The sequence below is a fragment of the Antechinus flavipes genome, chromosome 1 (genome assembly GCF_016432865.1).
Source record: "Antechinus flavipes isolate AdamAnt ecotype Samford, QLD, Australia chromosome 1, AdamAnt_v2, whole genome shotgun sequence".
NCBI lineage: Eukaryota > Metazoa > Chordata > Mammalia > Dasyuromorphia > Dasyuridae > Antechinus > Antechinus flavipes.
Window position 1 is genome coordinate 48,751,123 of NC_067398.1, and position 24,193 is coordinate 48,775,315.

General features: G+C 43.5%; 2 protein-coding genes across 2 annotated transcripts; both read left to right on the plus strand.

Moving 5' to 3' along the window:
• JAGN1 (jagunal homolog 1) lies at nucleotides 1-2,441 on the plus strand. Its single transcript, XM_051981898.1, has 2 exons — nucleotides 1-253; nucleotides 1,446-2,441. The coding sequence occupies exons 1-2, from the start codon at nucleotides 165-167 to the stop codon at nucleotides 1,906-1,908; spliced, it is 552 nt and encodes a 183-aa protein (XP_051837858.1). The 5' UTR covers nucleotides 1-164; the 3' UTR covers nucleotides 1,909-2,441.
• Nucleotides 2,442-5,834: 3,393 nt separating this feature from the next.
• On the plus strand, nucleotides 5,835-22,978 carry IL17RE (interleukin 17 receptor E). Its single transcript, XM_051981904.1, has 15 exons — nucleotides 5,835-6,009; nucleotides 6,575-6,688; nucleotides 9,196-9,293; nucleotides 9,741-9,903; nucleotides 10,048-10,187; nucleotides 16,084-16,152; nucleotides 17,251-17,317; nucleotides 18,048-18,223; nucleotides 18,487-18,534; nucleotides 18,678-18,723; nucleotides 18,874-19,022; nucleotides 21,602-21,670; nucleotides 21,749-21,800; nucleotides 21,879-21,986; nucleotides 22,229-22,978. The coding sequence occupies exons 1-15, from the start codon at nucleotides 5,835-5,837 to the stop codon at nucleotides 22,879-22,881; spliced, it is 2,127 nt and encodes a 708-aa protein (XP_051837864.1). The 3' UTR covers nucleotides 22,882-22,978.
• Nucleotides 22,979-24,193: the final 1,215 nt, after the last annotated feature.

Sequence of the window (24,193 nt, forward strand, 5' to 3'; positions counted from 1 at the left end):
TCGGCTCCCGTTCGGCTTCGGCTCGGCTGCATTCGGCCGGGCTCGGCTCGTGCTCGGCTGCGTTCGGTCTGGCTCGACTGAGGTAGTCCGTTTGTCGGGGGCGGGCCGGGTGGGCAGCCTCGCGCTCACCCTAGCTCTCGGAGCATCAGTTAGGGTTTGGGGCGATGGCGTCTCGCGCGGGGCCTCGGGCGGCGGGCACCGACGGCAGCGACTATCGGCACCGGGAGCGCGTGGCCTCGCACTACCAGATGAGGTAGGAGAGGGCGCCTCGTCTCCGGCGTCCGCGTTCGGGGGTCTGGGGGTAAGGGTAGGGGTGCAGTGGGTGGGGGCGGGGACACTACTGCATCCGGGCACCTGCTTGGAGTCCCGCCCCCTCCTGGGGGACTCAGAGTGAGGGCTCCCCTTGGGTGCGGCCCCTCACTGGCCCAGCCATTGATCCCCAGAACTTCCTTCCATTCATCGCGTACCCAGTTAAAATTCATCTTGCTTCCCCCCCCCCCTCCATTCATTCAAACGTCTGACCGCTGACCAGTGGCCACCTTTTTTAATAGAAAAATATCTTAGCAAGTTTTTATTTTTTCCTCTCCCACCTCTCCTTTCACCCCTCCGCCCAAAATACAAAATCATTTCATATAGATGTAGCCAAACAAAACAAATCTGATCCATATTTGGGAGTTTATCCGCCATTGGTGTTGGGAGGAGGGGTGGGCCCGGGATTGAAGTTTACGATCCATTCTAGCACTTGACCTCTGACCAATACTTGGGTTCCCCCCTTTTCCCATCCACTTAACCCAGAGTATCCCACCATTCACCCAACCAAAACCTATTAAATTGCTGCTCCGTTACATGCAGTTATCATCCAGGTTGGGAAGGTTAAAAAAAAAAAAAAAGGTGTGGTTCTTTCTAAAGGCCCTTCCAGATATTTAAATCCTATGATCCTGTAATTAATCATCCACCCAAATTAATTAAAGACTTACTCTTTACCAGGTCATGAGTTAGTCCTGGGGATCAAGATACATAGAATGAAACAAATTTGCTCTCAAGGAGCTTACATTCAAATAAAAATAGTGGGGATTCCCGAGTAGATTGATATCACCTAATTTTTGTTCCCAGTCTTATTAAACCATACCTCTCTGAAGTTATCCAGTAGCCCATCCAAACCTGCCCTTTCTCCTAGATCATGTGTGGGTAAAAGGCCATCTCTACACTGCCCAAAATGCTGCTGGAATGGCCCTAAATTTTTCACTTACATACCTCCCAGTCTTGCTTATGCATCTTTTCCCCAGCTTCATTCCCACCCAAGCATGAAGCTGAAAGAAAGAGAAAAAAAGGAGGAGGAGAAAAAGTGAAGACTTGTGTATGTATTAGAAAAAGGCTCTTCCCCAGACTGATAACCCCAGATTCCCTCGACGCTAAATGTACTCTTCTTTTGCTCTGTCCCACAGTGTTACCTTCAAGACTGAGATTAAGAGGCTGATCTACATTCACATAGGCCTTTGGCTCCTGTTGGCAGCCCAGATGTGTGTGGGGCATCTGAAGCTCCTGTCCTATGATCAAGTTGCCATGCCCTACCAGTGGGAATACCCTTACCTGCTGAGCATTGTGCCCTCTGGCTTTGGCCTGCTCTCATTCCCCCGAAACAACATAAGCTACTTGGTGCTCTCCATGATCAGCACGGGGCTCTTCTCCATTGCCCCTCTCATCTATGGCACCATGGAGATGTTTCCTGCTGCCCAGCAGCTCTACCTCCACGGCAAAGCCTACCGGGTCATTTTTGGCATCTCTGCTGTCTCCATCATGTACCTGGTCCTGGTGGTAGCTGTCCAGGTGCATGCCTGGCAGCTCTATTACAGTAAGAAACTCCTGGACTCTTGGTTCACCAGTACACAGGAGAAGAAGCGTAAATGAAGCTTGACACATGGACTCTGGGCTGTAATGGGAGAGGGCAGGGGTTGGGGGTGGGGGAGGGGAGACTGGGTCTCAAATTTAGAGGAAGGGGAGGGTACAGGGACTACTTGTGAAATAGTCTTCAAGCCACTGGCCTAAGAAGGTTGGCAGCAGGTGCACACTAGGCTGTGTCTACAGAAAACATTTCCTACCTCCCTCACTTTGTTTGAAAGCCACTGTGACGTAGAACTCTTGGAGTTGGAAGGGGCTCTCTTTGCCAGGACTGGATGATCTAATGCTATGGCTTAACCTGCTGAGGTTTTGACCCTTCAGGATGAATGTCCTCTTCATCTCCTATTTACCATCTCTTTTACTCTTTCCTTCCATCCCTTCAACCTCTTTCCTACAGCCATGAAGACAAACAGAGACCAAGCAGAAGCTGGTAATAAATCAGGTTCCATACTTTCTAGGAAGAAAATATCGATAGGTTGTGTTCTCTGATGCCAAGAATCATGACTCAAAAAGAAACTCAATAAAACTCACCTATGCCTCGACCACCGTGCTTTGTATTTGATGAGATTTGGAGTGACAGGAAGTACATGTTCCCCAAATCATTGTTATTAAAGGGTAAAACAAAGACGAGCAACCTGTACAGAACAGAGATCTGCAGTTCTGTGTAAAGTCCTCTTTTCTGTGCAATGTTTGTGGAAATGCCTATTTTATTTGGAGGTTAGTTCTGAATAAAAAAGGGGAAAAATGAGTGAAATCTTGGAAAAAATGTATGCTATAGAGTAGGAAATTGGGTGTGGGGACAACTGATTCCTGATGTCTTGCTGTGCTGTTGACTTCACTGTGGTGTCACCAGTGGGCATATGTATCTTTATCTCGACATTTGAACTTCAGGAGATTTCTATTCAGAATTTTGGAGAAATATAGCTCACATTTATTTTAGTACTAAAAAGTTTAGAAAGTGCTTTTCATCCACTATCTCATTTGAGGATTGGAGTGTTGTTTTTAATTGAATATTTTGGTTAATCAGCCTACACTTGGAGAGCATCTACTTTGTGTTGTGCTCAGGACTGTGCTGTGCTATTTAATAGAATGTAATATCACTGGCATAGTTTTTTTCTTACAGTGAATTTACAGTGTAGTGAAGCAGATAAACAAGCATCAATTAGTTGACATTAATTGAGCTGTCCAGTAATGGCAAGAAGCACTAGAAAAGGATGAAGTCTGTGAGGGGTGGAGTCGTCATAAAGTCTTAGTCAGGAAGCTTAATTCAGACCTTGAAGGAATGTGGTTATCGATATGAAAGAGAATTCCAGATGGTTATATTTTATAAATAAGAAGATATTTGTAATCATACACAGATTACCAAATTTTAAAAAATTAAAATGCAGTTAAACTACAATTCTATCACAAGAGGAGCATATTATTTTCTTTTGCACTTAGGAAGTATTTCAGGTTCTTGTACCTTAAATCCTTTTGAACATCAATGTATAATATTTCGGAGAAAAGAAACTATTATTTGAGCATTCCAGTGGTTGAGGGATGAATAGGAATCAAATGAATTGTCATCTACCTCAAAGAAATTCCTTTAAAAAGCTTTATTGCTGAATTTTTCTATCTCAATTATTTTCTAATTACTTTCCCTGAATAGAAATCTCCTTTACAACAGCTGTTTCTTCCCCAATCAGTGCTGAAACAGCATTGGATATATTCAATAGTAAAATGATAGAGAAATTCAGATTACTTCTGTCACCTTCATCCTCTCAGCCAAAGGATCAAGGCCCATCTCAAGGAGATGACTAGAAGATAAGTCTGGGTCTCATAAATCTTTCCTCAATTTTTTAGAACTTGGCTGTCTTCCACTGCAGAGGTAAAGGCATCAATTAGATAAACTAGACTGTGTCCAGCACCAATTAGATGCACTAGACCTGTGCCCAACAGATGTGCCTGTTCTGTGGTATCTCACTAAAGCAGCTGATTTTTATGCAGCCCTGGTATGTAGATATATAAAATAGGCATACCAAACACATTGATAACAAATTATAATTTCACAACCCCTACATTCAGTTACAAGACCCCATTTGATCCAGTTTAAGAAACTGGCCTAAGTAAAGATTAGGGTATGAAATCCAGGCCATTTGATTATAACAAGCTTATAGAGGAGAGGCACCACCTTTGACAGGTTAACTCGGGGCTGAGCTGCAGAGAAAGCCTTTTTTCATACAGAAAGCATCCTTGAATTAACCCTCATTAGCATTCTTCTAACTGCAAAGTAATTTGGTTGTCAGCAGTTGGAGCACCAGGGCTAGCATCAAGAAGACCTGAGTTCAATCCAGCCTCAGATACTTGGTAGCTGGGTGACCTTGGGGCAAGTGAGTTTAGCCCTTGTTTGCCTCAATTTTCACAACTGTAAAATGGGGGTAATAGTGCCTACCTCCTAAAGTTGTGAGTCCAAGGAAATAATTTATAAAGTGTTTAGCACATTGTCTGACGCATAATAAGTGACATATAAATGCTTATTCCCTTCTCTTACCCTCTCCCCTCCCCCTTATTGACACCTGCCAACAATCCCTGAACCTTATAAAAGTCATAATTTCCTGTGCTCTACCCAACTATCCACCCTCTTTCTCTGTCTTCACTCCTTCCATTTATGGTAAACAGTCAACTCTAGTTACTTATTGCTTTCTTTCCAGTCTAACTTCTCAACTTCAGGAAGTAAGGGAATATGAGCCTGCCTTCCTTCAATCACTGAACAATCATTTATTAAGCGCCAGGCACTGTCTGCTATTGATAACTATCAGCTATTGAGGTGTGAAGCCACAAGACAAGAGATGCTAGGATTTGATCACCAAGTCCGAGGCTCCTGATTTTATAGGCGAAAGTGAGTCTCAGAGCAGAATGCCTAAAGTGGCCAAGGTCATTTGCTAGACAGTGGCAGAAATAAGATTCCGACCCAAATGTCCCAAGACTAACTCAAGTGTACTTGCACCATCCTATTCCCTTGTTCCTTCTTTCTCTCAGTTGCCTTAGCAGGCTTCCCATATTCAAGATACCAGACACTATGTCTATGGATAGAATCTGAATAGATTTATCTCCTATTTTTACTTATATATCTATAGCTACTATCTACGGATAGAATTATCTCAAAAGTCGAGGCTGATGCTGTCTGGGGCATGAGAAGGAGGAAGCTGTGGGATGGTAGGGTCCCCACAAATAATGGAACCTACCCCTCCTGCATTTTTTTTTCCAGCACAGGAAACCGCAGGAAACCAGGTCAGTATTGACACAGGCCCCTCCCCTATCTCCAGGGCTTGGCTCTTGGGCAGATTTTGGAGCTTCCTGACTCAACTGCCTGGAGATACGGGTCCTTGAGGTTCCTGCGTCCCTTTCACTTAAACCCTTTTCTCCAGAGTAGCTGGATCAAAAAGAGATATAATGGGAGGAGGAAGAAAATTCGTTTTTTACCGAGCCGGCTGAGAAGAGACAGCAAGTGGCTCCCCAGAATTAGGGTGGAAAGATTTTAGCATTAGCTCAGTGCTGTGCACGTGCCTCAAAAACTCTTTCGAGATTTAGGGCTGCTAGACAGCCTGGTGAAAAGATCAGAGCTCCAGGGCGGGAAGGTGAGGGGTGGGAGGGGTTAGGGAGCAGACACTCCTCCCTCGGTGAGCGCAGCCCAACCTTTCCCTTAAACTCAGACCCTTTCCTTCGCCTACCTACTCCGCCTCTGAAGGCAAGTCAAGCTCTGGAGCGTTTTGGCTCCGGAACTGGGAGCAGAACTCCTTCCAGAACAAGCCCTAGCTCAGGAGAAAAGGAATGTGGTCTGGCCGGCTGGTGAGCAGCTAGGAGGAGCTTGGGCAGCCGCAGGGGCAGGGGCGGGCTGGGGCTGGGGCCGGGGCGTCCCGCACCGAAGAAGGGCACCTGGCCTCCCATCTCCAGCAATGCAGCCATGCTCCCGGTGCGCTGACCTCTCCGAGGCTCATGGGGAGCCTGGTGCCAGGGGCTCCCCTCCTCGGTCCTTCCTTTTTTCTTCTCTTTTGCCTCTCTGGTTCTGCTGGGATCAGATCCTCTCCTGTGACCTGGTGGGGGCTCCGATGCTTTCAGTCTTCCCACACGGTAAGGATACGAAGCGCTGGGGACGACCTCCGACCTTCCCCTGCTTCCCTGCCTTAGGTCTGGCAAAGATTCCCCTCAGCTTCATTCCCTACCTCCCCCTTGGCCTCCTCTCCTACTCCCAATGTCTCTGCTCGGAAAATAGGCTGTTGGGACAGAACTTCAGGGTGGATTTGTGTCATATATAGAGTGGAATCAGCAGATGACCCTGCGTGGGTGGGATACTAGCCCAATGACTTCCATCGGGCAGTTTGGGAAAAGGTCCTGGGCTAGTGTTTCCCTGACAATCTCTATATTAATGCTTCTTTTCTTTCTTTTCTACCCTGGCCCCTGGGCAGGATGACAATTTTATCGGTGAGTCTGTTTTCTCTTTTTGTAAAAAAACAAAACACACACACACACACACACACACACACAGTATACACACATTTCAAGTCTCCCATGCTCCCTTCTCCGGAGCCCTGGCATACACATGTTTCAAGTCTCTGGAGCCCTAACTTGTTTCTTCTGTCAGCACAGAAAAGTAAATAAGTCTCCAATGTCAGTCCTCCTTCCTAATCCCTTGCAGAAAAGCTTGCTCTTGACCTTCACCAGCATGGGATCTCCTCCACAAGGTCAAAGTGCACTCTGGTGTGGCGAAACCCATTCTCCTTCCACATCCAACTTGCTTTGGACATTCCAGGTATGAAGAACATAAATTTAGAATAGAGGTTCACCCTTTGGGCCCAGTTAGTTCCCCTGAATAACTTGGAGTGAGACTGTCAGATAGTCCATTCATGTTTAGTGAGTGGGCCTTTGGGGAAGGGAAGAAATCTTCCCCCTTAATCTTAAGAAATAAGGTTAGAAATGAGGGATTAAATCCGGAATCTTAGTTCAAACCTAGTATCCATTGAAACCCTGGTTTGTTTCTTATAGAAGTCCAAAGGAACAGAATATCCTAAAATTATGGGATATTAGAATTGGGAGGAATCTCAGAGATCATCTAGTTTAATGCTTTTGTTTTATAGATGGGGAAGCTTGAAGCCTGGAGAGGAGAAGTTCTTAGCTCAAGATCACATGGCTATTTAGTGGCTAAACCAGGACTTGTAGTCCCCAAATATCTTATTTCTACCCTTTTTCCTATGTTATCTGTGGAAGAACATGTTTGTTCACCTTCCCTCTGTGAATCTAACCAGATTGAGGATGTGATTAGGTGTCTTTCAAATTTTCCTTGAAATGTTTCTTATTTTTAGTCTTTAATTATTCTTTGACTCATGAGGATGACTTTTCTAAATTTACCGTATAATGCACAATTTAGCCTCAGCTTACCTCTTGCTTAAAGATCTGTCTTTAAGTGATACTCCCCAGCTTCATTTTTGTACACTGGGATTTGGGGAATCCAAAATATAGAATCTTTGAAGTTTTATAGACTATGTTAATCAGGTCTAGGATTGAAAGCTACAGAGACAAAGCCTAGATCAGTCAACAAGCATTTATTAAGCACCAACTATGTGCCCGTCACTGGACTAAGCGCTAGGGATACAAAAAGTCAAAAGATAGTCCCTGCTCTCAAGAAACTCATAATCTAATGAAGGAGGCAACAGGCAAACAAGATATATATACAGGATTAGTTGGGATGAACAATAGAGGAAAGGCTCTAACATCAAGGGATTTCAAGAAAATCTTTTTGAAGAAGGTAGAATTCTAGCAGGGACTTGAAGGAAGGCAAGAGACAGAAGTAAAAAGGGAGAGCATTCCAGGTTCGGAGTAGAGAGACAGCCAATAGTGGTCACCCTGACTTAGGAAACCAAGACTTTGAGGATTCATATGCCCTGACCATTTGGCTATCATCCCATTTCATCCACCATCTTGATATTGGTTTCAGTTTTGAAAGATGAAAAAACATTCATAATCTCAGGCATCCAGCAAAGTAGAGAACATTTCGGCTGGCTCTGAATGGCTCAGATTGGTTGGAATCTGTGGGATGTTTTCTCAAGGCAGATCTAAAGAGCTGAAGCCTTTTATTGGTGTATCTCTAGTGAGTAGGCCAGGAAAGAGTAACCACATGGCTTAGTGGAACTCTTTGAAGTTGGGGGTGGTACTTACTGAATTTATCTGTCATTTTAGCTATTTCTACCCACATATCCCTCCTCCCTGCCCATTTTGGGTCAAGAGGCCCAGTCTAACCCGATTATAGCACTGACTGAGATTGATCTGAAATGTCAGAGGCTGAGATGATCTACAAAGAGATTCAGTCTTTTTGGTTTGTCTTTCTATAGTAACCCCATTTTCCTCCTGGATTTTTAACATTCATAACTTTTATTGACAACTTTTAAGTGACAAAGTGCTTTATATATAGCACCTCAGTTGTTTCTCACTATGACCCGTGATAGAAGCTAATAGTAAGTTCATTTTACTGATGAGGAAACTGAATCTGAGATAGACAAATGACTTGCTCAAAATTATATCTGTGAGATGGGATTCCAGACTAGGATTACATCCATTTCATCATGCTTTGTTTCCAAATGACAGTTTCTTTTCTTTTCTTTTTTAATTTTCAAAACTATTTCATTTTCCAAACACATGCAAAGATAGTCCCCAATATTTGTGTTTGTAAAACTTTGTGTTCCAAATTTTTCTCTTTCTTGTTTACCTCCCCCCTCCCCAAGAGACCAAGCAATCCAATAGAGGTTAAATGTGTGCAATTCTTTTAAACCTATTTCTGCATTTGCAAATAATAGTTTCTAACATGCAATAATGCTTCATTAGAAAAAGAAGGTAGAGAAGGGCAGAGATGAGAATTTCACATTTGGAGTCCACAGAACCTCGGTCCAAATCCTACCTCAGATTTTTATTAGCTGTAATTATCTTGGGCAAAGCAAAAATCTCTCCTGATCTCAGTTTCTTTTTTTTTTTTTAATTTTTATTTAATAATTACTTTATATTGACAGAATCCATGCCAGGGTAATTTTTTTACAACATTATCCCTTGCACTCATTTCTGTTCCGATTTTTCCCCTCCCTCCCTCCACCCCCTCCCTTAGATGGCAAGCAGTCTATATATGTTGCTGATCTCAGTTTCTTCATCTGAAAAATGAGGGGGTTGTAATATCTGGTCTCTAAAATTACTTCTAGCTCTAATTCTATGGTTCTGTGACCTCCAAAGGGAGTATATGTCCCCAGTAATGCTTTTCTCCTTCTCCATCTTCAGGTTTTCCAAAGCACCAGCTTCACTTTCTAATGAGGAAATTTCACAAGTCCCATAAGCTCCAGCTCTGCTTCAGGCTCAGGATGCCCACCACTGCCCAGGTAGCCTGCCTCTTCCTTTATTTGCCCACCCCTCTTCATTCTGCAGCTTGTCTGTACCCTGACGCCTATGCCATTTTTATTACCAAAGTGTTATCACATCTATCGCCCCATCTCATTCTCTCATTGTCTAGTGAAAGATATGGAAAGGGAAGGGGAGAAAGATTATTATTCTCATTTTTCAGATAGGAAAACTGAGGCCTTGAGTGACTTACTTTCCTGTGGCCACCCAGATCAACAGGAGGACAGAATCAGATCTCTGACCTCTAGTTGAAGGCTAATTGTGATCATCAACTAATATGTAATTATAGTGACTATGGAGGTAAAATGTGATGGGGGTTTAAAGAAGACAAAAACTCAGTCTGTGCTCCAAGAAGCTCGCCTTCTACTAGCAGAGGTAACACTCAGACAACTGGGCACAAACAAGATCGTCTTTTCCTCTGTCCTCAGTGGAAGTGGCTGTGTGACTGCTGCCGGGCTAGACAGGGCCACCAGTTCACTGTCTCCTCCCCAGCTGTGCCCAGCTCGGGGCTTCGCTTAAAACGGACCCAGCTTAGCCTTCCAGAGATAGCTGATGGGACTCCACAGCTGCCTGGTTCCCAAGGGCATAGAGGTGAGCGCCAGGGCATGTTTCCTGGAAGGGAGGGCTGGGCTGGGGTCATCCCCACACCCCCAAATATGTCCACATGTTGGTCGCCAAGCCTACCCTGGCCTACTCTGAGCTGAGTCAGCTCCCAGCTCGTTCTGCTTGCTGCAGGGCCTGCGTTCTCCTTCACGTTGTTGCCGGGAGAGAGGGCTGTTCAGGTGACCGCCCCACCGGGCCCTGACATCAATGTGAGGCTGTGCCACCAGTGGGTTCTCGAGTGTGAGGAGTTGAGCAGTCCCTTCCACAGACAGGTAACAAAAACACAATCCCCTGGGCAGGCAGACCACCCGGGCCCTAGGGTCCCTGGAGAGTATTCCCAGGGAAGGGAGAAGAACATAATCTTACCCAGAGCCCATTTTTATGTAGTTCTTTCAAGTTTTAAAAGTGCTTTCTTCATAACAATTCTGTGATGTTTGTAGAGCAGATAGAGATTATGTCCATTTTACAGATGAGGGAAGTGAGATTTAGAGATCTTAGGTGGTTTGAATTCTATTGGCTATTCACAGTTGAGGACCTGGAATTTGAACCCAGGCTTCTGAGGCGAAATGTTCTTTAATTCTGCCAGTCCCTTCAAGGAGAGAATAATATCTTTATGATAGGGTCCCTCTCTGTCTGGCCACCTAAGCTTTTTTCATGTTCTCACATCTATTCTCCAAGGTTCTCTGCACTTCTTATATCTGCCCTCTCCTGCCCTACCCCAAAGAGTCTTTCTGTGCCCTGATGTTTTGAAAGTCATGAACCTGCTGAGAATATGTATAAATGCATTTTAAGGAGAAACTTCTCATGTGAACTCCAACCTGACTGAGAAAGAATGGATTCAGGCTTCAGAAGGAAACAGACATTTTTGGATATAGTCATTGTAGGCATTTGTTTTGCTTGATTATGCTCATTTGTTACAATGTGGGATTTTTTCTTTTTTTCTTTGTCCTTTGCTATTTTTTTATGGTATTTTATTTTCCCAAATACATGTAAAGATAGTTTTCAACATTAATTTCTAAGACTTTGTGTTCCAAGTTTTTCTCCCTCCTTTATGTCCCCTTTCCCTAAGACAGTAGACAATCTGACATAGGCTAAATGTGTGCAATTCTTTTAAACATATTTCAATATTTGTAATATTGTGAAAGAAAAATAAGATCAAAAGGGAAAAACTGTGAGAAAGAAAAAAAAAAAAAAAGCAAACAACAACAAAAATAGTGAAAATACTATGCCCTAAACCACATTCAGGCTCTATAGTTCTCTCTCTGAATGGAGATGTTACTTTCCATCCCAAGTCTATTGGAATTGCCTTGATCACCTCACTGTTGAAAAGAACCAAATCCATCAGAATTGATCATCACATAATCTTGTTGTAACTGTATATATTTTCACTGTATATAATTTTCTCTGATTTCTGCTGAGTTCATGTAAGTCTTTCCAGGCTCTTCTGAAATCAGTCTGCTCATCATTTTTTATAGAAAAATAACATTCCATTACCTTCATATACCATAACTTATGCAGTGATTCCCCAATGATGGGCATGTGGGCTTTTTTTCTCTCCTGTTTTTAATAGAAAGGATATGGATAACAGTGGAGAGGAGGTAGCATTGGTGATGTTGAAAAAAGAATATTGAAAAAAAATTTTTTTAGTGAACAAAAGAGAATGAAGGAGACTCAAACAAGCAGGATAATTTTGAAAGTTGTGTTTTTTCTTTTTTTTAAAGAGGTATGGAATAGCTATTTATAGTTTCATATATATTTTTGTGTTCTACTTTGGAATGGAAATGATCTTAGGTTTTTTGTGTGAAGTTCAGAATTTTAAAAGCATGGGGGAAAACGAGGCACTTATCAGTTCAAGTGGATTCAGCTTTTAAAAAAAAGTTGTGGGCTTAGGGAAAAGAATCTATGTGTGCAAAAATATTTGTAGCAGACCTTTTTGTAATGGCAAGGGACTGGAAACTCAGTTGGTGCCCATGAGTTAGGGAATGGCTATAATAAATAAATGATAGTATATGAATGTTATGGAATATTATTGTTCTATAAGAAATGATCAGCAAGATGATTTCAGAGAGGCTTGGAGAGATTTACATGAACTAATGCTAACTGAAGCAAGTAGAACCAAGAGAACATTGTACACAGCAACAAGATTATGTGATGATCAATTCTTTTTTTTTTTTTATTTTTATTTAATAATTTCTTTATATTGACAGAATTCATTCCAGGGTAATTTTTTTACAACATTATCCCTTGCACTCGTTTCTGTTCCGATTTTCCCCCTCCCTCCCTCCACCCCCTCCCCTAGATGGCAAGCAGTCCTTTATATGTTGGATATGTTGCAGTATATCCTAGATACAATATATGTTTGCAGAACTGAACAGTTCTCTTGTTGCACAGGAAGAATTGGATTCAGAAGGTATAAATAACCCGGGAAGAAAAACAAAAATGCAGATAGTTCACATTCGTTTCCCAGTGTTTTTTCTTTGGGTGTAGCTGCTTCTGTCCGTCATTTATCAATTGAAACTCAGTTAGGTCTCTTTGTCAAAGAAATCCACTTCCATCAAAATATGTCCTCATACAATATCGTTGTCGAAGTGTATAATGATCTCTTGGTTCTGCTCATTTCACTTAGCATCAGTTCATGTAAGTCTTGTCAGTCTTCTCTGTATTCATCCTGTTGGTCATTTCTTACAGAACAATAATATTCCATAACATTCATATACCACAATTTACCCAGCCATTCTCCAATTGATGGACATCCTTTCATTTTCCAGTTTCTAGCCACTACAAACAGGGCTGCCACAAACATTTTGGCACATACAGGTCCCTTTCCCTTCTTTAGTATCTCTTTGGGGTATAAGCCCAGTAGAAACACTGCTGGATCAAAGGGTATGCACAATTTGATAACTTTTTGGGCATAATTCCAGATTGCTCTCCAGAAAGGTTGGATTCGTTCACAACTCCATCAACAATGCAGCAGTGTCCCAGTTTTCCCGCATCCCCTCCAACATTCATCATTATTTTTTCCTGTCATCTTAGCCAATCTGACAGGTGTGTAGTGGTATCTCAGAGTTGTCTTCATTTGCATTTCTCTGATCAATAATGATTTGGAACACTCTTTCATATGAGTGGTAATAGTTTCAATTTCATCCTCTGAAAATTGTCTGTTCATATCCTTTGACCATTTTGATCTGATTTTTCTTGTGCAGCATGATAAATGAGGAAGTATGTATAGAAGAGTTGTACAAGTTTAACATATATTGAATTACTTACTGTCTAGGGGAGGGAATGAAGGGAATAAATTTGGAACATAAGGTTTTGAAAGGGTAAATGTTGAAAACTATCTTTGCATATATTTTGAAAATAAAAACTATTATTTAAAAAAAAAAAGTTGTGCTTACTGGAGTCTCCAATTAAAAAAAAAAAACATGTAAATGCAGATGTCTGTGTCACATGTAACTTATCATACACATAAATATACATATATGTGTATATAAATATATACACACATGTGCATACATACATACATATATAAATGAGATTTTGAGCTTGGAATGACTTCAGAGGCCATACAGACATCCTCATTTTACCTTGTCTTCAGGTCATTACACAGGTACCCTTTCTGCAGAGTTAGAATTCAAATGTAAATCCCCAGATTTCAAATTCAATGGGCAACTTTTCAGTAATTCACATCTCTTTCCCTCCAAGTCTCACTATTTTAACTAATGCTACTATAAAAATCTTTGCACTTAGAGTACTTTAATTTTTTTTCTTGATGTGTAGTTCCAGCTTTGGATGGATCACTGTCAAAGGACATAGCCAATTTTGTCACAGTTGTTTGTAATAATAGAACTATTACTCTTCAGCACTGGAGAGTATACCTGCATCATTAATTTTCTCCTTTTTTTTTTTTAATTTAACGATTTAATAGTGATAGTTAAATGCACATGTGGAGGTCCCTTGTAGTTTTCATTCTTGTTTAATTATTTTAATTATTAGGGGAAATACTGGCTCTGGAGTCAGGAGAACCTGAATTCAAGTGTGATCTCAGACACTTATCAGCTGCATGACCCTGGACAAATCATTTAATGCTGATTGCTTTCCCCAAAAAATTACTAATGAGATTAAGTGTTTCCCCATGTTTATTTACTCTTTGCTTTCTTTTCCCATGAATTATCTACTTTTTACTTTCAGAACCTTCTTTTTTAAAAAGCATTTTGGGATGCCTTTTGTCTACACAGCACAATTTCTGAAAATCATTGAATATAATCCAACACTTCTTGTAACAATATGTATATTAATTAGATATAGTAACTATATATTTAGTGAATCTATAGTAACTCTCTATAGTTATAGTAATTCTCTTTATAGTAGCTCTATCTGTCTGTCTATCTATTTATCCCACAGATGTAGTGACTATATCTGACAATGTAATGTATCTTTATCCTGTGCTCTTCTATGAGGAGAGGGAAAGTTTCATTATCTGTTCTTCAGTTCCATTAAGTGGTTTTTGTGAATTGTCTCTCCTTCCTTTTTTACTATTAATAATTTGATGCATGTTTACCTTTTGCCTCTCTTTTATGTGTGTGTATGGGGAAGTTGGAGATCTTGATTTGTTATTTCATTAGTGTGAGAGAATTCTTGACATGGAAAGTCCTACCCTGATTCAGAGTTTCATCTCATCTCTAACTTTTCTAGAGACTTGCCAGGGGTTAAGTAATTTCTTTATGATTCCTTACATACCATCATGTTGCTAAGATAGTACCTGAACCCAGGGTTTCCTGATCCTAGACCAGTCCTGTCCACTATGCTTCCCTGCCCTTGTAATAGTTTTCTCTATGTTCTGGAAATCAAGCTATGTCTATTCTCTTGGGTTTTTTTTCCCTTTTTATTTTAGCCTCGTTGCTTCCATTGTTCAAATATAATTAAACTCAACAATTCTGACCTCAATAATTTTTTCTATTGCTTTAAGAAATTTATGGAGGAGATACTTTTAAGGGGAGGGGGGTAACTCTATGACTCTGACCAAGCTAGGGTTAACAACGTGACATCCTGTCTTGGAAAGGTTGCTGAATCTGAAATTATAACAAGCAGTGGGGCTGAAATTCCAGCCAAGGTTTTGAGGTAAAAATGGTTATAAAAATTCATTTTAACATCCCCTTATAGTTGCCTAGGGCTTTATGTTTTTCAAAGCTCTCTCATGCATTAACCTTTGATCTTCATAGGGCCTTAATGAAATTAGTAGGAGAGGAATTATTTTATTTATTTTAATTATTCAATTTTTTTTCAATTGTCAAGCGTCTATTTTTGTTTCCTCACCAAAAAAAGAAAAACAAACCTTCATAATATAGATGCATGATGAAGCAAAACAAAGTCTTTCATTGGCCATGTTCATAAATATGTGTCTTATTCTGCATATTGGGTCTATCATTTCTCTGTCAGGAAATGAGCATTATTCTTCATTATCAGTGGAATAGGAATTATTGATACCATTTTACAGATAAGCACAACTGAGGCCCACAGAGATTAGTCAGTTTGTTCATGGTCACTCCGTGAATTAGTATCACTAATTGGTACTAGAACTCAGGCTTTTTGACTTCCTTGTCCAGTCTTCCAACCTGCTATATGTCTGACATTTCATCTCCCCCCTTATCTCAAGATGAATTCTTCCTCGATTTAACCTATGCTTCATCTCTCGGTAAGTCAAAGCTTCGCCTCTGAGGTCAGGACATCACAGGTTTATAGACCTATATGTGTCATACATAACCTGGCAATCCTGGCAACCTGCTTCCTTGTTCTGAGCCCTGTGAGCAGCCTTGGGGGTGGGATATTCCATTCCAAATCTCCTTGGACATACATACCCCTAATCCTTTTCCCAGAATATCGTTGTCAGAAGTACAGACAACAAAATGTAGAGAATGGCTAATGAAGCAAACTATTAAATACAAAATACAGACCTTTCCCTTACAGAGCAGTTTTTTCAAAGGAAAAAGAAAAGAGTGTTTTGCAGGTGTGACAAATTTGATATATTTGGGAATTTTCAAGCCAGTTCCTACTTTTCTCTTCCTCAATTCTTAAGCCTCCAGATCTTTTTCACTGGCCTGGAGATACCTATGCAGGATGCACCTGCCCTTTTCTCAGGCATCCTGCCTTCCCTTTCTCCCTCTCAAACAGGAGACTCTGTCTGGAGGTCACACAGTCCAGTTGCCCTATGAGTTCCTGCTACCCTGTCTGTGTATAGAGGTGAGAGGGGGTGTTGTTGATACTTTGATAGGGGCATAAGTGTATTTTTAATTCTCCAGCGTCCCAAGGGGAATATTGATTGTTCTTGGCCCTCATCTTCCCCATGTCTGGAGACTCTGGGTTATCGAGGAAGATCCTGGGATGGTTAGTCTGAGAAGTGAAACTAACATCTATATCTCATTTTAAGGTTTCTAAAGTATTCTGTGTAGACTTTCTCCTTTGATCTTTATAACCCCATGTGGTCAGTTCTATTATTGCCCCAGTTTACAGTTAAAGAATGGAGGCTTTAAGAGGTTGTGACTTGCCTAGGGTCACACAGCTATTGTGTGAGGGGGGAACCGGAACTCCAGTATTCTTGACTCCAGCATTTTATTCACTGTACCAATTTGTCTCTTGCACCCAATCTAGGACTAATCCGATACTAGTTTTGCTTCAAAATGCTGTCAGTCAATAGTCAATGACCATTTATTAAGTTGTCCAAAGAGTTCAGAACTCAACTGACCTAGTCTTCATTAGGGTCATTTGAAGGGACAATTTTGACTTCTAGGATCATTCTCCTCCTTCCAACACCTTCCTATAGATTAGTTGATAAAATGAGGTGGAAAAGAAGAGAGAACAAGATGCTGAAGCTATAGAACATGGTAGGGTGGGGCAATATAGCAGATGGTTTATGGGTAAAAAAACTGAATGCAAAGGAAGAGTGCCAAGAAAGTGCCTCATTAGAGGACTCTAATGCTTTAGGAAGTAGTGCTGAAATGAGGCTGGAAGTAGGGAGATGGAGCCCAAAGGGTGAGGGTGGCAAGTAACTCAGATATGACATAGTACTTAGTGGAAAAAAAGGAAATTAAGTGTCAGCTATTATCATTATTCACATTTTATTTTGCTTCCTACTTAGTGATTTTTCCTCTCCTTTAAGAATTTGAATTCTCTTGATTTGTGTGTGTTCCCTTTTTGTATGTTGAATATATACCCTAGTTCTTTATCTCTGACTCCAGAGAACTGGATTCTAATTAGATTAAAGTGGGTTTGGGGTCTAGGTGGTAGAAAAAAGTCTGTCCCTCTAAGCATTCAACCCACCCCACCCCTTCATTCTATCAGGCGGCATACCTGCACCATGACAGTATGCGGAAGAAGCAGTGTCCCTTGAAGGACCAGCCTGAAGTCTGTGAGTGGCCCACACGAACCTCATCCCAGTCCCTCACTCCAAGGATGAATTTGTCCAAATAACTTTATCACAGGGACCTGGGATCAGTGTGGCTGGGGTTTTTGCTCCTTGGGAAAAGGAGACAAGATGGCAGTGGTATCCATGTCTTGACATTCCAGTCAGTCAGTTAATAAACACCGAATCTTTGGTGGGTATGCTGTTTCTCCCTCCTGGTAGCCTAGATAGGGTCTATACAATGTCATCAACTCAATAAGAAGTTGTAGAGTGATATGAAATGGCACACGGTACAAGATAGTGACCAGTTTTATGGAATATACTGTAAATGCTCTTAAGCTTCTGAAGAAGAAAGAAAACCAGGTGAACTGGAGCCATCCAGGACTACATTATGGGAGCAGAGGGATTTGAGCTGAACTTTGAAGTGTGGGTAGTGTTGAATAGTTAGTGGAGAGAGAACAGCATTGATAAAATTCCAGAGAGGAAACAGGGTCTGCTATGGTGGTGGGGAAGGGAGAAGACAAGTGAAAGATGGGTCTGGGTGGAGCAGAGCATACAGGTTTGGTTCTAGGGTGGGGTCAGACAGGAAGGACATTGGAATAGCCTGATCTGCCTTGTCCTTGATAGCACCATAATAAAGAAATCATCTTGGATCTGGGGAGGGGCAAGGATAGTTTGGAGCAGAGACAGGCCTGAGGTGAGCAAACACCTCACCAGGACACCTGTCTGCCCACAGACAGCATGGATTTCTGGAGGTCGGTGCACTTCACTGACTACAGCTACCAGGACCAAATGGCCATGACCCTAACCCTACGCTGCCCAGTGAAGCCCAAGGCCACCCTGTGCCAGAAACAGAGCTGGCACAGCCCCTGTGAAGACCTTCCCAATGCCACAGTGTCTGAATCGGAGGGGGTGAGGAGGGGGAAGAAGGGAAGAAAGTGGGGGAGAGAGAGTGGGGAGCAAGAGGGAGAGAGACGGACAGCTCAAGATTCACAGGGATGGGGGTGAGAGGAGAGAGGGAAGGAGAGGAGAAGGGAGAGAAGGAGGGTGGGTGATTTTCATCTCTAACATTAAGGGAGCTTTCAATACATTATGTGTAGCCGCACCACATGAGATGATCTGGGATGAGTGAGGGCTCAAAACTTCTCCAATGTGACTCCCTTCTCTCCCAACAGTGGTACGTGGTGGAGAAGGTGGATTTACACCCACATCTTTGCTTCAAGGTATGGCTCTAGCTGCAGAAGTTTCTGCAAAGGAGAGTTGGGGCTTTGGTTAAACAAGGATGGAAAGATCACAGGAAAGGGGAAATAGAGATCTCTCCCCCTTCCATCTCCATCCTGAAACTTTGTTGTCCTCTCTTTCCTAGTTCTCTCTTGGGAATAGTAGCCATGTTAAATGCCCCCAGAGGAACGGTGAGCATGTGATCTTCCCTCATGTATCCCATCCCCTCTTTTAACCTTCACTCAGATACGACCTTCCGATCCTCACCCCCAACTTGTGGGAAACTCACCGTTTGTGTATCTCTATAATCTGTGGATTTCTGTGTTCCCCGCCCCTCCCAGCCTCCTCCTGGAATGTGAGTATGGATATCCAGTACAGACAGCTCATCCTGCGCTTCTTCTCAAGGACCCCGGCCGCTTTCAGTGCTGCTTGGTGCCTGCCGGGGAGGGAGAGCCATGATCCCCAGCTGCCTGTGTACTCTGTCAGTCAGGTACAGTCCCTGAAGCCAAGTCTGAGCTCTGCCATCTCCTCCAGAAGCCTCCTCCCCCCACTCTCCCAGGTTCTAGCTTTCCCTTCACCCCCTGAGAACTAGCCCCGAGCACTAGGGGTCTGTGCATGGGGGTGTTGATATTAGGGAGAAAGCAAAGGTTTTTGCATTGTGCTCATTGCAGTACCTTTGTTTGCCTCTATAATTTGTCCCTTCTGCCATTTATCAAGAGAAGATCTAGAAGGACAAGTGGTTGTCAAATATTTGAAGGGAGGAAGAGGAAAGAGTCTTATTCTTTTTGGCCCCAGAGGGTGGAACCAGGAACCACAAGGGAAAGTTGTAAATAGGCTTTATCAGATGCCCACTGGGTCCCTGGCACCAAAAGAATTGAAAACTCTATCTTAGATTCTGATTTCTGTTAGGTTATCTAGAAGAATATTTCCTAACTTTTCAGTTCCTGACACATCTGTGAACTTAATAGGCTGTGGCAAATGGAAAGTTATCCAGTCCTCTAACTCCCTTTGACTACTTCATTTGGTCAGAACAGGTGGGCGAGCTAACTGTTCACTCACACCTCATTTTGTATTTACACAAGCATTCTCACATGTCCTCTCTGTTCTATACCATGGCCACAGTCATCTCCATCTTTCATCCCGATCCTTCCAACATAACGCAGATGTAACACAACGGGACATTTTTGGGCATCCAATTCCCTTGCCCAGGGAGGGCATCCCCTCCCTGATGTCATGGCCTTCTTCAAGAATGAAGGACAAACCAGCACCACAATTTATCAGGCTGGACAATAGGTCTTAGAAGTATCTCCTCTGTCCTTTCTCTGAAAGGCTAAATCCACTCACTTTGGTCAGTCCTCAGCAAGGAGCAGAATCGGCTCCATATGTTTGGAAAATCTTTTTTTTATTTCTTTTTAAACCATATTTTAGGGATTCCTTTTATTTTTTACATCATAATTATTTCATTTCGTTGCCCCTCTACGAACTCTTCCTTATAACTTGGGAGAAATTCAAAGAAACAGTTCAGCAAAAAATATGTCTTAAAGTGACCCTCTTGTTGGACATATATTCTATTTTAGTAGTTTTCCAGTTCTCTTCGGAATCTGTTATCTGTCCTCTAGGACCTTCTTTGTTTTCTTCTCTCAAAGCTGAAATCTTTTCATTTTACATTGTAGTCATTATCCTATTTCTCTTGGCCCTGCCTATTTTACAGTGCATCAGTTCATACAAATCTTTCCATGCTTCTCTGAATTACCTCAAGTTCATCATTTCTTATTATATAACGACATATCATTATCATAGGATTGAGGATTTTTTTTCTTTTTCTTTTTCTTTTTTTTTTTGCCATTCCCCCATTGATGAAGTCACTTTGTATTCATTTCTTTGTCTCTAGCACAAAGTGCTGATATTTTTTGCATAAATTGACTTCCTTTGATATATGCTCAGTAGCAGGATTGCTAGGTCAAAGGTATGGACACTGTACTCATCTTCTTGCATAATCTCCATTTTTTTTTTTTTTAAGAATAGTTGAACCACTAAGATCCACCAAATTGAGTAAATCAGTATGGCAATCTTTCCACAGCACACTGGGATCAGAAGAGGTGCCTTTTGAGGTTCCTTATCTACATTTTATTTATTTATTTTTGGGTGTTTTGTTTTGTTTTGTTTTGTTTTGACAGGCAATAAGAGTTAAATGACACTCAGAATCACATACACAGCTGGCGTTGAGTGTCTGAGGCCAAATTTGAAACTCAGGTTCTTCTGAGCTGATGCTCTATCCACTATGCTTCCTCTTTACCTGCATTTTAAAGCAGAAGTTCTTAACCTGGAGGTTGTGGATTTGGTTTTCTAAAATTATTATTCTGATAACTATGTTTCAATAGAATTAATTATCTTTGCAATCCTATGTATTTTAGCTTATGTACCTAAACATTGTTCAGAGAAATGGGTAGTTTCTTTTCCTGTCCAACTTCCTCATTTTGGAGCTTAGAAAACAGGTCTAGAGAGAGAAAGGAATTTGCCCGGGTCCTATAGTAAGTAGCGCCCTTAGGATTTGAATATAGGTGCTCTGACTTCAGATTGACTACTTTCCATTGTATTATCCCACCAATGATAAGGGCTGCCTCGATGACTCCCCCAAGCATAGCTCTATTCTCACTCCTTTGCACATGAATTCTCCCTTCTATTAAAGTGTCTAGAACAGAGGTGCAGTAGTCAGGGAGGGCATCATGCGAAGGTATGTCTGGGCTCCATCCCCCCAGGAATGAGGTGGATAGGCAGAAAGGAGACAGAAAGAATTCCTGATCATAAAAGCATAGAACCACAGATTAGAGCCGGAAGGAATCTTAGAGGCCATTTCTCATTTTTCCGGGTGAGGAAATTGAGGCAAACAGAGGCTAAATGGCAGGATCCCACAGCTAATAATTGTCTGAGGCAGAATTTGAGCTCAGTTCTTCCTGACTTCAAATGTGCTCTATCCGCTGTCAAAACCGGGGAGAGCATGGCAAAAATAATAGGACCCTTTAATCATTTGCTTGTATGGGGATGACCTTTGTATCTTTGTTCCCATAGCCTCAAGGATCCAGCCCAGTGAAGTCAGACCTCCTCATCCCCTTACAGAGCCTCGGGGACTGTGTTCTGGTAATGAACCTTTCTCATCCCCACCCCACCCTTCTTCCCTCCCCTCCCTTCGTTCTCATTGTGGGCCCTTTTCCGCAGGTGTGGCGGTCAGACGTCCAGTACGCCCGGAAGCACCTTTTGTGCCCCGATGGTAAGTTCTCAGGGTCAGGGATGATGGAGGGGGTGAGATCGGGGAGCCCTCCTCTGACCTCACCTCCGCCTGCCTCAGTCTCTCACAGGCACTTGGGGCTTCTGGCTCTGGGGCTGTTGATGGGGATCTCCCTGCTGGTGACCATCCTGGTTTTGAACTGCCGGGGCTTACGGAGACTGCTGACAGGTGAGAGGGCCCGGACTGGCCGGAGGTGCTTGAGGAGAGGAAAGGATCTGGGGCTTCCTCTGGGGAGCAGATCTGTCTCCTTCCCACCCAGTCCCCAAGCGGTGCCCTCCTCTCCCGATGCATCTTCAGCTCTGGGCTGTCCCAGAGCGAGGGGGCAGGGAGGCAGGGCGGGATGGAGCGGCCCCTGCCCAGCCCTCTCCTTCAAGCCGCCCCCGCCCTTTATCCCTGCCCTCTCTCCACAGGCCCCCGTCGGCCCCGGCCCGTTCTGCTGCTCTACTCTGCGGACTCAGAGGCGCACCGCAGACTGGTGGGCGCCCTGGCCGAGCTGCTGAGGGTGGCCCTGGGAGGCGGCGGCGAGGTGATCCTGGACCTGTGGGAGGGGGAGCGCGTGGCCCGCCTGGGGCCTCTTCCTTGGCTGTGCGCGGCCCAGGCCCGCGTGGCGCAGGAGCGGGGCGCCGTGCTGCTCCTCTGGAGCCGGACCAGCAGCCAGCTCTACCGCCGCTGGCGGGCCGGGGCCGGGGGCGATCGGGACACCCAAGACCTATTCCGGGCCGCCCTAAGCTGCTGCCTCCACCCTGGCGCGAGCCCCGGGAGAGGGGCGCGACCCCTCCTGCTGGCCTTCTTCGGCAAGCTTTGTGCCGCGGAGGACATTCCCCGGCCGCTGCGCGCTCTCCCGCGTTTCCGCCTGCTCGGCGAGCTGCCCCAGCTGCTCCGGGCCCTGGGCGCCGAGGACGCCCGCGGCGCCCCGCGTGGGCTCGGGCTCTGGCCCCGGCCCGGCCCCCGCCCCCCGGGGCGCGAAGATTGGCGGGGCTATTCGCGGAAGCGCCTGCAGCTGTGCCAGAGGCTGGAGCAGGAGGCGGCGCGGGCGGAGCTGCTGCGCTCGGACAGCGGCTGAGTCGGAAGGGAATGGGGGAAAGGTGCCTTTGTTCCTCCGGCCAGGGGGGACGGGAAGGCCGGCGTTCTGTGAAGAGAAGCGAGCTGGGGGAGGCCAGAAGGGGCTCCTCCCCATCGCCAAGATGGACCCTTCTCCCCTCAAAAGTGGGCCTCCAGAGGAGCGTGTGTCCCATAGGAGTGGGGAGGAGGAGAGGCTCGGAAGGGACTACTCCGAGCTTGGATAGGAAGCGCAAAGCATTTGGCCGCCCTCCCCGCAAAAGGATTTGAGATTCTTCCATCTGTGGCGAGGGGATGCCTGGCTGACTCCCCCAAAGCACAGCTCTGTTCTCACTCCTTGCACGTGCATTCTCTTTTCTATTAAAAGTGTCCAGACCAGGCCGAAGTAAGCCGTCTGTACTCCTCGCCTTCCCGCCCCTCTGGCCCAGTCTCCTGGTTGGATAACAGTAAAGAGGCCTTTTGCTCCTAGTTGGAGAAGGGAATCCTAAAATGGTGGGGGGGAAGCTGGGATAGGAAGCAAAGGAAAGAGTGGAAGAAACAGTGACCCACTGATCGGGATCAACACACGAACAAACGTGCGAGCCCAGAGTTCCTGCCTCCATCTCTTAGGATGTTTGCCTGGAGTTCAGCTAGCCTCCTTCCTCTGCCCCCATCTCCGAGATTTAGGAAGGAAGTGATTGAGTAATAAATTTGGCTAAACTGGGTAGAGGAGGAGAAGCTATTCCAGGTTACTTTTCACAGTTTGGATTGGGATGGGCTGCCCAAAGCAAACATGGTGAATAAAAATCTATGAAAATAGGAGAGGAGAATTACTGCTATGTTAATTTTACTTGACTTTTGTTTTTGTTAAAAGAATTCAATTGTATGTGGGGTATGTTGAAAAAAAATTTTTTTTAATTCATTATGGGGAGGGAGAAGATTTGAAACTAAAAATAAAAATTTTTTATATTAAATTAATGTGCAATTGTAAAATATTTTAAAATTTACTGCTAATATGTTAAATAATCTGTATATTATAGATTCATAGTTTTATCTATTCTAATTTTCTGGCCTTTGCATATGGAATTGTTGACGTTCATTTATACAATGTATATATTTTATATCCAAAATGAAATGTTTTCAAAAAAGATATTGCAGGCAACAAAATGAGGGGTTAACCATCAAAAAACGGTATCAGTAAGCTGTTTGAAAAGATCAGTATGAAGGAACCCAGATGTTCCATCAATGGTCACAAGAATGGGTGCATAGGGGTCAGATATGAGGAGAACTGTAGCAACTAAGCTTGACTTTTGAAGAGGAATTACTATGGACTCCAT

Coding starts and splice junctions, on each gene's coding strand:
- JAGN1 (XM_051981898.1), top strand. CDS start 165: ATGGCGTCTCGCGCGGGGCCTCGGGCGGCGGGCACCGACGGCAGCGAC. Junction 254..1,445: donor GCCTCGCACTACCAGATGAG/GTAGGAGAGGGC, acceptor TCTGTCCCACAG/TGTTACCTTCAAGACTGAGA.
- IL17RE (XM_051981904.1), top strand. CDS start 5,835: ATGCAGCCATGCTCCCGGTGCGCTGACCTCTCCGAGGCTCATGGGGAG. Junction 9,904..10,047: donor TGGTTCCCAAGGGCATAGAG/GTGAGCGCCAGG, acceptor TGCTTGCTGCAG/GGCCTGCGTTCTCCTTCACG. Junction 21,801..21,878: donor GCACCTTTTGTGCCCCGATG/GTAAGTTCTCAG, acceptor CGCCTGCCTCAG/TCTCTCACAGGCACTTGGGG.